This window comes from Chinchilla lanigera, unplaced genomic scaffold, assembly GCF_000276665.1.
Source record: "Chinchilla lanigera isolate Chin_1 unplaced genomic scaffold, ChiLan1.0 scaffold00080, whole genome shotgun sequence".
Lineage (NCBI taxonomy): Eukaryota > Metazoa > Chordata > Mammalia > Rodentia > Chinchillidae > Chinchilla > Chinchilla lanigera.
This window is the reverse complement of record NW_004955481.1, coordinates 10,414,662-10,429,987: the sequence shown is the minus strand read 5'-3', so window position 1 is coordinate 10,429,987 and position 15,326 is coordinate 10,414,662. Positions and strand designations below refer to the sequence as shown.

Sequence of the window (15,326 nt, the reverse complement as noted above, 5' to 3'; positions counted from 1 at the left end):
CTTCTTCTTCTTCTATTCTCCTCCTCTTGCTCCTCCTCCTCTTCTCCTCTTCCTTCTTCTTCTTCTTGTCTTTCTGAGAAAGGATCTCACTATGCAGTTCAGGCTGGCCTTTAGCTCACTCTGTAGCCCAAACTGCTCTTGAACTCACAAGGATCATCCTGTCTCAGCCTCCTGAGTGCTGGGATTACAGGATTGTGCCACCATACCTGGACTCTTTTTTCTTCTAATTGCATTGATACAAGGCCTTTTCTTTCCTGCTCTTGATATATTTGGCTAAGAGTTTGTCAATATTATTTATATATTCAAAGAATCATATTATTCATTCTCTCATTCTTAGTTTTGCTTTTATTCTTAGTTCCATTTATTTCCCCTCTGATCTTTATCATTTCTTTCTTTCTACGACTTTTGGGTTTGGGGATAATCTTGTTTTTCTAGAATGATACAATGCATCACTAGGCTATTTCTTTGAGATCCCCTTCTTTTTCTATTTTACTCACTCACAGAAATTAACATGCCTCTTACAACTGCTTTGTGTCCCACCTTTTCTAACACATTGTATTGTCATTATCATTTGATTCTAGGATATTCAGTATTCTCTTCCATGATTTCTCCTGTGACCTATTGATTACTGAAGAATGTTTTAATATATTATATTAAGTATATTATTTAATCTCCATGTATCTTTGGGGTTTTTGTGTTTTCCTTTGCTCTTGAGTTCTAGTTTTGCATTTATTTTTAATTCTTTAATTCTTAATTCTTAATCATTTTAGAATTAAAGTGCGAGAGATAATTTCACTTCTTTTGTATCTTTAACTATTCACTATGGCCCAAAATAGGGTCGACTTTGGAGAAATTTCTGAGTGTTAGTGAAAAGAATATGTATTCTGCTACTATTAAGTGAAACATTCCATAGATATCTTTTAAATTCATTTGTTAAAGGTATGGTTCAAGTGTGGTTTTCCTGGTGGGAATTTTGTCTCCATTAATCTATCGGTTTGGGGAAATGGGATATTAAAGCCTCTCGCTATGATTGTGTTGGTATCTTTCTGTCCTTTATGTGGAGTGTCTCTGTTTTATGAAATGGGTACACTGACATTTGGTGTATATATATTTACAAGTGTTATCTCTTCCAAATGCTCCCTTTGCAAATAAGTAGGGACCTTGTTTGTCTCTTCTGGTAAAGAAGTTTTGGTTTGGTCTTCAGTTTTGGCTTGAAGCCTGCTTTGTTAAACATGAGAGGGACTACTATCTGTTCTTAGGCTCTGAAAGTTCTCACCTTTCACTTTTAGTCTATGTTTTCTGCACTTTCCCTTTCTGTTTGTTTGTTTGATTGCTCGTTTTTTGTTTTTCTTCCCGTTCCCGAAATCGAAATCTGGACCTTGTGCTTACCAGGCCGGGACTGTGCCGCTGAGCTAAATACCCCCACTCCAACCTTTCACTTTCAATCATGGAGTTCCAACTTTTCACATTCAGTTTATGTGGTTTTTTGGTGGCTGAACTATGTCTCCTGGAGGCAAAATAGTTTTGTTTCTTGATCTACCCTATCGTTCTGTTTCTTCTGAGGGTAGAGTTAAAAGCACTTATATTGAGTATTATTGAATGGTGTGTTGATACTGCCATTGAATTTTTTCTGTTCTGATTCCCTTTTTTTCTTTCTTTGTTTACTCTCCCTCGTAGGCAGATCCTTTCCTTTAGGTTCTTTCCTAATGCTGGTCTTCCTGTCCCTGTCTGATATCTTGTTAAATACTTTGTGCAGTGCTGGTTGGTGGTAATTAATTTCTACAGGTTTACTGTTTGAACAGAGTAGAGTAATTTTGTCATTGTCTTCTTGATGAACATTTGTTTTGCTGTCATTCACTGCTTCAAGAATGCTGATACCAATGATTTGGGCATATTTTCTAGTGGAGTCATATAGAGTATTTCAAGAGGGAATATACTTACAAGAAGAATCATTTTGGGTGTATTTATGTACAAACCCTCCATAGGACTCTAAATAACTTTATTGTAAACCCCATACATTTCGTCACTAAATTTTGTTCGCCCAGGTTAAAACAACAGATTTTTAAAAAAAAAAAATCCCTCCATTTCTGGTTTCTTTTTCATGTTCCTGTGGTAAACTGTCTCTGCCAATTCAATGTAATATTATTTGATTTTCAAAAGGCCCTGAAAAGACAGAATCATTCAAAGAATTCTATTTTAAGAAATGGAATGGTTCTTCTTTTCCTTTGCTTCTTCTTACAATTTTCAAATTGGCCTGACAAATGTATAAGAAAATTCACATAATGATATATATAAAACTGACCACTTCTCAATCAAGGAATTTTTCTTTTCTACCTGTAAATGTCGGTATAATTTTCTTTTATACTCCTAAAGCTTTTAATGAAGAATCTTTTATTCTATTTTAAAGATATACGTATGTTTTAAAATTTATTTCTATATGCATCAGAGTTTTGACACTAGAATTTTAAAATGAAGTTTAACATGTCTTTGTGTATGGAAATGCAGAAAATCACATTTAACATTGCGTTTCTATTAGACATCTAGGTGGCCTGACTCATTAGCCCTTATCTTCTCTGGGGACTTGAAAAGTTTTTATAATACATTTTGCTATATGTCAAAAATCCCACTGTGTTTTTTCCACTTCAGTCTGTATAAATTTTATGGCATTCATTGCTTAAATCATGACCTCTAATTTTGTTCAATAGTAAATGAAATGGTGATAACTATCTATATGTTCTTCTGCTGATGCGATTTCCTCATGGGTTATTTTGTTTGTCACAGGGTTTATATTTTGTCACTAGTGGATATTTTGTCACTGATATGCCTTTATGAGGTACAGCGTGACATTTTGGTATGCTTATACACTGTATATTGGTGAACTCAAGACACTAAGGTTATCCAAAATATCAAAGAATCCTATTGTATTTTGAAAAGGATATTCAAAATCTTCTCTTCTGGATTTTTGAATATGTGAACCAATGTTATTAATTATATGCAGCCTTCAGGAAATTGGTGGAACTTTCCAGAACCATCTCTGTGCCATTTCTTTGGCCCTGTGTAATCTGGAGAAAGGTAGTGTTATTGTTCGATCATTCTAGGGACTTGGAGTAACCTGCTTCTGCCTGCATTGGAGTTTCATGCCTCAGCTACATTGGACACTCATGAAACAGTGGAAAATACACAGTGGCCGAGTTCCCTGCCTTGACTCAGCATCTCCAGGCCCCACTCCTTGTTTACACCACACTAGACATATTCAATCCCTCCATTCCTGCTCTTTCTATGATATGCACCATTTCTACTCCTTTCACACCATTCAACTACCAGTGTAGACAATCCAAGATGATTGTATTTAAAATGCTGCTCCCAAATATTTTGTTGCCAACTAAAACGATGATGGTTATTGCACATACTATGCTTTATACTGATCGAAAAATATTTCTGGACCATTCAAGATCATTGATACCCAAACCAGGAGCATGGTGGGTTTTATTAAAGGTTGAAAGAAGATAGGAAAGACATTAGGTGTGAAAAAATGATGCTTTTATTTTGCTTTTATGCCACTGATACACACAACTAATTTCCAATAAGGAACTACAATTAGCATGGCAAAAGTTATCAGTTGAAGACCACCTGTTGTGTTCAAAACTTACATAATTTGGGGGCCAGGGATTTAGCTCAGTGGCACAGCACCTGCCTGGCAAATGTGATGCTCTGAGATCTATCCCAGTACAAAAAAAAAAAAATTTCATGAAAGGATTCTACCGGATTCATGTGACTTGAGACCCTTTGAATGCAGAAACAGAATGGGAATGAGAACAGTAACATTGACTTCCAGGCTCCTAACTTCAGCGAATGGGTAAAATTGTTCAATTTAGACAAACACACAACAGAAACAGGAAGACTAGGTTTAGAAGAAAACACTCTTCACATTGGACATGTTGAGCTTGAACTGCTTGTGATACACACGTGGAAACTGGGGTTTTTTTTGGGTTTTTCTGTTTTTGGGTTTTTTTGTTTTGTTTTGTTTTGTTTCCGGTACCAGAAACGGAACTCACTACCTTGTGCTTGCCAGGCAGGCGCTCTGCCACTGAGCTAAATCCCCAGCTCCTACACAGGTGGAAACTGACAGGATGCAGCAGGAAACCGGTTCTTTAACTTGGTAAAGATTTTATAATTGAAGTTACAGCTTGGGAAAATAGAACACGTGATAGATAAACTACAGTAGTCAAAAGTTTCAGACTACAATAGCTAACAGGAGTGAGATGTGAAATGTAGAACACAGACCATGCTAGTTAGGAGTGAAAGGAAATAGAGAAAATAACAAAGCAAGGAATTGAAAGGCTGTGTGATATGCGATAGGGACACTATCACATTTGATGACATAGGAAAGTGTGGGAAGTTAGGATGCTGAAACAGTGCAAGCAGAGAACGAAGAACTGTTCCCAGGGATAGTACTGCATTAAAGACATAAGCAATAAAAGAATGTATCAGGGAAACCAAGGTGGATGAAATACCTGTTAGTTCATCTGGACTGATAACAAAATACTGTAGGAGGTAACTTACCAGTAACAGAAATGTACTGCTCAGAGCTCCAGAGGCCAGGAAGCCCAAGATCAAGGTACCAGCATGTGAATGTCTACTGTGGCAATTTCCTCAGAGATGGAGCCTTCTGCTCTGTGTGCACTCTGATGGAGATAGGCACCTTCAAGCTCTGTCAGGCTTCTTAGAGAAGGGCACAGGTCCCATCATGAAAGCACACCTTAATGTGCCTTAATCATGCCTTAATCACCCATCAATGATCCACCCAACAGTTCAATCCAGTTGAGGTTAGTTTCCAACATGTGAAATTGGGGGACACATATAATCAGACCAGAACAGAGATAGATTTGGATTGTCTGATCAGCATCTCTTCCAGATTTTTCTGTGCTGCCCTCCTGGATGTCATAGAACAGAAATGAAAAACTACACTGAATGTGAACCTTGCTTTGCTGTAGAGTACTACTGCTTGAGATTCAGATGTGCTGCATGTGTGGCTGTTCAGAGACATCCATGCCACATTCCAGTTTGGAACCCAGGCAGACTGGGAGAGAGAGGGGATTCATGGTGCTGCTGTGAGCTCAGCTGTCTCAACGTGGCTGTGGGACCAGGCCATCAGGTTTCTACGTGTGGTGTGTGGTTGAGCTAGCCTATTGCTGCACCCTTTGGCCAAGAGGTTTTTTCCTCATTCCCTGGCTTTCTGGTGCTCATCCAGAGTGGCTCCAAGGCAGAATCATCCTGGGTAGACCTGTGTTTACAGTCTGCTCTATTCAAGACAATACCCCTCAGAGAGGTCTTCAGGATATGTAGGGTGGCCACAGCTGTCATGGTGACAGTGTGCCCTACTTCAGAAGAAGCAGCTGCTAGACTGACAGCACCAACATTTCCGTGACATGGGGCAAGCTAAACTAGTGACTGTCGCTTCTCTCCACAAGTCTCCTGGTTGGGTGGCAGAAGCAGTTACTGCCCGTTGGCGCTTGGGGATTTGTAGATATCATCAGTGTGCTCTGGTCCCACCTCAGTCTTTGCCTGTGAGAGCCCGGTCCTCCACCATTCCTCACACTGTGACCCGAAGCAGGCCAGAGTGCAGGGAAGGACAGAGCAGTTGTCAGGGTGGCAGCTGCAGGCCTGTCAGGCAGCCACGCAGGTGGCCAGAAAATGCTGGACAGAGGTGTCCAGACCCACCCTCAGGGCTTTGAGGGTGAGGCACTCTGTGACAGCTGTAAGTGGCACTGCACTTCCTCTCGCTGCCAGAGAGACAGAACCTTAAGGGCTGGGCCTCATTTTGCCTAACTCAACTGGACTAGGAGATTGACCTGTACCCTATGACCCTCACAAATAGTAACACTGTAACTGCTAGAATCTCCATTCCCACACAGCACAGCTGACTCAGAGAGAGAACGAAGGTGTAAAAAGGGAGGAAGAGATTTAAGCACACAGGTTTACAGTACTGAAGTTTACTTTTATTCGTCACCTGTCCTAGTCAAGAACATGAGAAATACTATTTATGTAAAAAGTAACACAAAAATTCACAAAGATTCAAAATACAAGCACCACAACACCACACAAATTTCTCCCCAGAGGCCCCAGATGTTGCGTCAGTAGCACCACTGGCCATTCTTAGTGATCCTCCTTCTTTCCTTCTTCCTTTTCCTCCTTAGCCTGGCAAAGGCAAGGTGGAAAGTAAGGCACGAGAAGCCCTCCTTGAGGCCGTGCTCCACGTGCTTCGTGAGGATCTCCAGCGTGGGGAAGACTCTGCAGCAGCCCATGCAGCGGAAGCCCCTTTCCAGGTGCAACAGCCAGGGAGGTGCTCCAGCGCTGGGTCCTGCCTCCTCAGCCACCATCTCTGATGCCCTCTCAGCTTCTTCCCCTCCCTCTAGGACTTCACTGTCCCAGTGAGCCTTGCTGTCAGTCAGCAGGTGCTGTGTATCTCCAGGGAGGATGACTTTGGGAGGAATCCCCTCAGGAAAGGTAAGTTTTGCTATGCTTATCCTCTTTGGGGGAGGCTCCAGTTCTCCTTCTGCATCCTCGAAGATAGCCACACCCCTTCTGGTTAGGACACGCATGTAGTAAACCTTCACCACTCTTTCCGTCTCCGAAGACACTGGGGTTGCCAAGGAGCTATTGGCGAAGGTGGAAGGTAAATGGCAACGTGAAATGAAGGCGTAATTCTGACACTCCATCAAATCTTGATGCAGAGGCCTCTTGCAGGATGGAAAACATGGAAAACATTGAGGCGATGGATTGGTTTCTAGAAAGAAAATTTTAAAAAACCATGAGATGAGATGGCCCTGAGAACATCCGTGTTTTGGGGTATGTGAGATGGGAGTGCATGTCTCTGTGATGTTTCAGAATTCTGTGTGTGTTATGTGCTATGCAAGATGAAAAATGAGTTTATGGTGTTTCCCAGGAATATATTCACATGTAATCTTATAAATACTAAATATATACATATATATATACATACATACATACACACACACACACACACACACATACATATATTGCCAAGCGAGGTGGCACACACCTGTAATCCCAGCACTCAGGAGGCTGAGGCAGGAGGATGGTTGTGAGTTTGAGACCAGTTGGAGTACAAAGTGAGCTCAAGGCCAGCCTGAGGTGCAGAGCAAGACCCTGTCTCAAAAAGCAAAAAAAAAAAATATATATATATATATACACATATATAATATACATACAAATAATATATATCATGTATACACATATATATTCTGGTACGTATCTGGTAAATGTTTCTGCTACTGGTAAAATCACATAATGATGATGAAAATAACAATATGCAATGTATTAATTATCGTTATTCTCCTATTGGCCTGTATTGAAATTTTTATTTTCATTTTTTATTTTTATAATAATGAAAAAATTAAACAAAACAAAAATTGTTAAAAAGGATATCATGATGGGCACGTTTGTGGGGGGGACGTGTTCTGCTGTGCTACATGCATAAGACATGATTCCTAGTATGAGTCGTGAATGCTGTTAGACGGTGACACTGGCCTTACATGGAGGAGGAAGAGCGTATCACCCCAGAACATGCCACTCGCTGAAGGGCTCATGGCGTGGTGGAAGAAGTGATGCTTGGGTGAGAAGATATACATACTGAAGGGTGTGTGAGTTCTCTAGTGTTTGGTCTCTCGAACAGTGTGGGGTTAGAAAGGCTTATTCTCGAGAGGGGGTGTGAAGCTCCTTGTGGGATTAGTGTGTAAAGTGGTGAATGTGGGTATGACTGTGTGTGGAATTACCGTGCGGGGTGTACCTGTGTAATACTAAGAGGGGAAGGGTGGGCAACGGAGAGAGAAGAGTATTTGGGAGAAAGGTAAAGAGAAACGGGCTCATCAAGGAGTATAAAGGAGTGTGGCACAAGTGACAGATGAGCGAGTGAGGCTGAATTTGCGCTGCTCTGAGGGGAACGTGCTGATCACATCCCCTACGCATCTCAGCACGGTCCACAGCCTCAGCCACCGCTGCCTCAGTGTTCACATGGAAATCTGTGCTGAGAAGCTTTGTCCTATGCCCACAGCCTTATTTCCTATTCATCCCTGTGCAGAGACCTCTGCCCCGAGGCCCTTTCCTGTTTGTGAAGCAAGAGGGAAGTGAGGAGTCAGGCAAGCAGCTGGGCTGTGCCTCTTGTCCAAGCTCAGATCACCTTTGCACCTGCCTCACCGTTCTCTGATCTCACCTCCTAGAGAGTCACAACCTCCATATAAAGATTTGGTGAACAGTTATGTTTAGAGAAATTACATATTCATGACCCTATTATGGTACTGACCCTATCCCCAGTGAGAACCAAGCTCACCTGCCTTTATTTAACTGTTTAAGAGTATCAGACAAAAAAAAAAAAGAGTATCAGTATCTCTCACTAGAGATCTCAAATTAGTGCAACTAGTGTCTGGCATGCACATGACACACACAATGCAGTGAAGTGGTGTGTGCAAAGTGCAGTGTGTTTCAGGCATATGACATCACTGCATGTTAGTTAAAATTAAACTAGGTTTTAACGTGTGACTGATTAAGTAGCCACAAATGTCAGTATGGGACAAGTTTTGCTTGAAAAAGCATGACACTGTGGGGCGTGTCTGTGTTAGGAGGACACATCTCTGTGTTGATGGAATGCCCTATGATTAAGCATTTGTGTTTGTGGGTACATGTGTGAGTGTAGTGCCTCCTGTTGCTTACACTGCAATGTAATTAGTGAAAACATTCTCTATGAAATAAGAGCAATCAACATATGTAAAAATCTAAGGAAGTAATCAAGGATCATGAATATATAAAGATCAAAATGTGTAAGAAAAAGAACTTAGGAGGTTTGAAGACACAGGACTCTCTACGATATATAATAAGTAAGCGTACTGAGAAGAATATACAAGACAAATGGGTATTAACATGTTTGCATTAGAAAATGAAATGAAGGATTCAGTTCTGAATTGGTTGGTATACAAATGTAAAAAACCTTATAATTTTATCTGGCAAAAATGTCTTAATATAGCAAAATATAGGCAAGAGAATGTTGAAAACATCTCCTTACTCTCTCCATACAAAGCAGCTCTAGTGGCCAGGCAGAGTGTAATTGGTCAATAAATTATTTTTCTGCAAGTAAAGAAATATAAGGAATAATGAGAGTATAGAAACTACAATCTTGTGCCATACACATAAATTCATGGATATACAGGTGAGTGAAAGGGCAGAAACATAAGCCATATATTTTGAACTTCAATTTAAACAAAGTTTGGAGAAACATAAAATGAATGTGCAGTCATCTAGAAATCAGAGTAATTATTACTGTTTGCATAATAGGGACAAAAACGGAGAATAGAGAATCCATGTGCGTGGGGAAGATTTGAAGGAAAGGAGATGGCATGAGACAGTGCAGATGGGTCTGAGAAGGGCCCCATGTGGGAACACTGCCTATGGAAACGCAAGGATGCCGTGTGCTCTTGGATTGCGTGTATCTATAATGTATCTCAAAGCCAGGTTTTTGAGGATCTTATCATCTTGGGCTTCCTTTATGCTGCTAATGTTTTCACACAGTCATGCAAGTCTAAAATACTCTTTCCCAATCATACTGACACACCTTGTATGTGTCTCTGACCATCTTTCATGTACTCGGTCACTCTCCCACCATTTCCTGAGCAGAACCCAGCCTCCAGTGACCTTGGGTTTACTGCACGCTTCGTGGTGCTTTCCCCTTGGTATTCATTATGTCCACTGCTGATTATTTTCTGTTTCTTTCTGACTAAATAACCTGTATCACCTATGGTCAGATGCACTCAACTCAAATCTGGGATATGCTAAACCCAGCTCACCCTCAGACCCTGTCCAACAGTGCCTCCATACCTGCACCGAGAATGTTGTCTTCATAGGAGAGCTGCTCTGAGCTTGTGTAACAAATAGCTCCCACGCTGTAGCACTGAGTTGCGGCCAGCATCTCATCTTCACCCTGAAGACCATTTTGCATATTGTCCTCTCCTGCAAAGTAAACAATGATGAAGTGATAGGGTTCCAGTTTGGTGTTTATGTGTGTTTCTCTATTCTTAAGCAAATAATTTCAGTTTGTTCTTTGACATTTTCTGTGAACAAATATCACCTCCATCCTTCTTGGTACACTGTAGGATTCCTCTTAGTAAAAGATTTTAAATGTAGAGAGACGTCTATCTTGTCGATACACTGCAGAGCATCAGATTTGCACAGCGTGTCACTGGTGCGGCGACTACCATAATATACTTACTGAGCTGCCCTGTAGTTAGCCCTGCTCAGGTGATTACATTTCCTACCGGGAAAGTGAGTACAAGAGTCATGTGCCACTTCTATAGCCACAAACTTCTGCATCACTCCACACTTTCCCTTTGCACTCACTGGGATGTTCATAAAGCAAGGTCTCTTTGAAACCTCTGTGTGGACAACAGCAGCTTGTAGTCTCAGCCTATGAATTAGCTCATGAAGGACAATTGCTCTGTTGCTTGAACACACACTGAGTTCATACACAAGTAAGAAGTAGATTCTGTGTGTTCTACTTACAGTGGCTTGACCTCTGCTAAACTTGGAAGTCAAGTTGTAATGTGTTTTTAAGGAGTACTCAATTTCATTTGGTGCATAGTAAGTGGACAACTATAGTGGGTGTTAGTATTTATCTTTCCTTGGCTTGTTTTTTTTCTGTGAGTGTGTTTGTCTGTTTGTATATAAATACCTGTGAGTATGGAGTATCCCTATTTCATATTTTGGAGTTCACAACATTTTTAAAAATGTACCTATGTTAAAGAAGGTGAAAAGAAGACAAGTTTACACTCTGTCAAAGGACCATCAAAATACGCAGAAGCTCAAAATATTTAGGAAAATATCAGACTATTCCTGGAAAGATGAGTAACTCTTGAATTTGGGGTGAGCACCAACTTGTCTCGTTCCCACCACTGAGTACGAGCCCTCCATCAAGGAATTTTTACTGCTAATCTCCAAGGCACCACAGCTGTTCAATTTCCCACTTTTCTGGAAAGAGCCAAATCTTCTCTATTTAAGTCACCATTCATGGCTAATTCATTTGTGGATGTTTGTGTGTGTGTGCGTGTCACTTTTTTGTACATTTCATGTAAGAGTCATGTAGGCATGTCTTCATAGACTGAAGCAATATGAGTTCTTTACTCCTGAATATTATTCATGACTTTATAGTGTTTGCTTCAGAAGCCAGAGTTTAAACTTGTAAAAAATATTTTGTTCTCTATGAACCAGTTCCTTCTACATCTAAATGAAGAAAGTACTGTTGGAAATCATAACTTTATGTACACTCCCAATATCCTTAGGAGGAAGTCAGAAGAGAGAAAATCCATTCTTAAGAAAAAAGTCTAGACCATGTATGTGAGAGTGTAACCCAAACTGATTCTGAATAAGGAGACTAATCCCTAATCCAGAGAGAAACCTGGATCATCTGAAGCTTCTCTTCCCTCTCAGACTACCTGAACCCTCAGGAACACAACAATCTCCTCTCAGTCAGTCCCTTCTCTCTCTCTTCCACTCCTCACCGCAACTACAAGTCTTTACTTCAACCTCACATGGAGACAATTCCTCGTTCCGTCCTTTGAGAATATTCTAAGATGCACCTCTTGACATGTTTGCAGGTTGAGAAGAGATTCTGCTCTCTAAATGTTTTCTCTTCTGTTTGTGCTTCATAATTCTACTCTTTGGAGAACTGCTCAAATCAGGTAAATGTCTCTCTGACACAGCTCTCACAGTGTTAGCCAAAGATGATAAGGAATGAAGTTCGTACAGCCAAACCCAAAACATACCATGGGAAGCTATGTGTTCACCTGATCACTGTGGTGAGCAGAGACCAGCTGGGCACCGGTGTTGGTATGATATTAGTTATCACTAAGGCCTCAGCAGTGTTCTAGGACTTGTCAATGACATCGCTAGAGTTCCAGGACCAAGCCAGTATTCACAGCACTGCGGGCTTGTTCATATCCATTGCCTATGTAGATGGACGCCTTTTATCTAATGGAAATTCTGTCACTGACTTGAATATCGCTATCTTACACTTCATATCCAAAGTGTAGATAGAGAATATTGATTAAACAAAGGAAATTCTTTGATGTGCCTGGGGGTACTGCATTAATAAATCTGACCAATGGTCAGGATATGGAAGTACCAAGAGGATTAGGCTTAGCACTATGCTTGTCTCATAGAAAATGGGAAATGTCGTATCTTATTAATACTCTTTAAGTTATGTAGATCAACATGTGAGATGCAAGGTGTAATATAGGTGTAGATGTGACAGTATATCATACATCCACATAATTCTAGGAATTATTTGATTTCTATTGCTAACAGGAGCATTCTTGGGTGTCTGCACAAGCATGCCCGTCTCCTTTTAGAGTCTTCATTACCTCCCTCTGGGTGGGAGAGACATAACCCGTGAGTTCACAAAACTGCAACTCTGAGAGGAATTCTGTTCTGGTCACTGCTGACAGTCTTACTCTCCATGACTCTGTGCAGCCCTCAATTTGTCTTTTGGAAACATCTCTCCTCTATGCTGAGCTTGGAAACAGCCTTAATTTACCTCATTTACAGAATGTATCTCATTTTTGGGGTAAAGCTCTGTTTCCTCTCATCCTAAGTTCTTACCATTGGGCTCAGGACACAGCTCCGCCTCCTTCAGCCTCTTCGACCCCATAGGTGCTGCCTCTGGATGTTCTCTATTTCCGTGCGCACGGAATTGGTGGCAGGTTTATCAAGAAGCTTTTGGCTTTTTATGCTGAAAAGAAGTAAATACCAAAATTAGATATTATCTTGATATCAAACTGGAAAATATTTGAGTATCAATCTCTGTCAAAAGTCTATAAGGGTATGAGGAAATGGGTGAATCTGCATAAAACACTTTAACACTTTCAGGCGCAAAGGTTTTCTCAACAAAACTCCAATTGCACAACAAATAACAGCAAAACCCAACAAATGGGATCATAGCAAATAAAAAGGCTTCTGCACAGCAAAGGAATCTCCAAAACGACTGAAGAGACCACCTACAGAGTGAGAAAAAAAATCTTGCCAGCTGCTCTGAAGACAGAAGATTAATATCTATAACATATAAAGAACTCAAAAAATTAGACATCCCCCTCCAATTAAAGGCCATCAAAATTGGGCATCTGAACTGAAACTTCTTCTCCAAAGAAGTACAAATGGCCTTTAAACATATGAAAACTATTCAATTTCACTGGCCATTAGAGAAATGTAACATAAAACAATACTGAGATCCCATATTACTCCAGAGAGAATGGCTATCATCAAGAAATCAAATAATAACAAAAGCTTGCAAGGCCACTTGATAAAATTACACTTCTATATTGTTACTATAACCACTGTGAAAATCAGTATGGAGAGTCCTCAAAATCACAAATAGAAATTTTGCCAGAATGTAGCTCAGCTGCACAAGCGCCTGCCTAGCAAGCGCAAGGTCCTGAGTTCAATTCCCAGTACCAAAATATAAAAAAACTTTAAAAAGTAGAAATTTGACCCAGTTATTTCCCTTCTAAGTATTCCTGAAAGAGATTAAGCCTCCATATTGCAATGACAGATACATGTCCATATTGATAGAAGCATAATTCACAAGAGCTAATCTTGGATGTGACCATCTCCAGCAACAGACGAATGGATAAAGAAAATGTATTTCTACACAGTGGAATACTGCTCTATCATAAAGGATACCCTGGAGTCATTTGTAGGAAATGATTTGGCCTTCAGACAAAAATGGTAAGTGAAAGCAAACAAAGAAGCTTCAAATTCATAGGATTTCTTTTCTACAAGAAACTCAAAATATTAATAAATTACATAGGAAAATAAAAGATAGATAATAGGGAACAAAGAGATTGTTTGCAAAAGGGAAAGGGACCAAGAGATTGAGGGAGTAGGCAGAGAGGAAACAGGGAGGGGATGAAAAAGAATTAAGATGCATTATGTACATGTGCCAACTCTCCACGGTAAATTTAATAATTATACACCACACACATGTACTAACAAAAATAAAAATTGAAAAATAAAAGGAGAAGAAAGATAAGTATGTTTGAAGGGAATGGAAGTAGTATAAGGGCGACACATGTGTCTTCTATTGTAATTCCCTTTTTAAAATTTAAAATATTAGTCATATCTTTTGATCACCCCTTGTATGTACGAGAATACCACAGTAATGATACAGGAAGTGCTTAGTGAAAACAAGAATGTTAAGGACTGGTAGAGCACTTGTTCTATGGTAAAGCACTTGCTTTATACGCAGAAGCACCTGGTTCTATCTCTAGCACCAAAAAATTATTCAAAACCAAAAGAAACATCATACAAAAATTTTCAATGATACCAAAACTAAAATCTCTCTAAATTTTAAAGTTAAATTTCATAATTTCCTCAAAATTTGAAACTATATAGAGCAAAAATAAAGTTAGTGAAACACATTATGAATATGAAAAAGGAAAGGTTTCTAGAAGAGAAGATTCTGAGGACCAAAGAAGGCCCACATATTGTCCAGTAGAATGGATAAAAATAGACCCACCTCAATACACACAGTTAAGAAATTCCGTAACAGTGAGTCTGAAAAATATCCCAAAGACATCTAGGGAGAAACTGAAAATACGCCTAGGACCACAAAAAGAAAAAAAAGGAAGAAAGAAGTTTGAATGACTCAAGTCAGCTTAAAATCTATGAATATTCTGGAAGATAATGAAAAACACCTTCAATATCTGATCCAGTCTTCAATGTTGTATTGGTCTTACTGTAAATGAAAGAAAAGACAAAGAAGAGCTTGTCCAGTATTGTAAGATCATAAAGATTTCATACATATATAAATTTTATATATATTATATTATTATATATATTTTATATATATTGTATATATTTTCTATATATTATATAGATTTTCTGCATTATCTTTCAGGGAATCACTAAATAATAAGGTCAACCTAAAGAAATAAAGAAACCCATAGAAGAATTGTAGACCAGAAGCAATGTCTAGAGAACGCCCATGATGATAATACTGGAAAGCCCAGAGTTTACTGCTATGGTGTTATGTAACAAGCAACCAATCCTGATAGAGACAATGGAAAGACAGAATCCAGATACGAGGTCATCAAGAATACAGGATGATATTAACAGCTGACCTAAAGAGTGTCAATTTCTTGATAGGGTATACTCTTCTGGAAGAAAATGTGTACATGATCCATAGAAAACTATGCAGACAGCAGCAGTGGAGAGTCAATTCCACAGAAAAATAAAAGTGAATTAGGAAGTTGGTAATTCAGTCAAGG

At 39.6% G+C, this 15,326-nt stretch overlaps 1 protein-coding gene across 7 annotated transcripts in view; it reads right to left on the bottom strand.

Moving 5' to 3' along the window:
- Positions 1 to 5,982: 5,982 nt before the first annotated feature.
- The window catches only part of LOC102024798 (protein FAM170A-like), a 49,783-nt gene continuing 40,439 nt past the window's right edge, over positions 5,983 to 15,326 (bottom strand). For 4 of the 7 annotated variants that reach the window (XM_013503343.1, XM_013503341.1, XM_013503342.1 and 1 more), the window contains exons 2-4: positions 12,664 to 12,793; positions 9,889 to 10,020; positions 5,983 to 6,787 (exon numbers count right to left, since the gene is read on the bottom strand). In XM_013503343.1, coding sequence (XP_013358797.1) covers positions 6,135 to 6,787; positions 9,889 to 10,020; positions 12,664 to 12,712 — 834 coding nt within the window. In that variant the 5' untranslated portion in view covers positions 12,713 to 12,793 and the 3' untranslated portion in view covers positions 5,983 to 6,134. Of the gene's footprint in view, positions 6,788 to 9,888; positions 10,021 to 11,849; positions 11,894 to 12,663; positions 12,794 to 15,326 lie in introns of those variants that run through there. The other 3 variants (XM_013503344.1, XR_001230912.1, XR_001230913.1) reach the window with 3 other exon arrangements.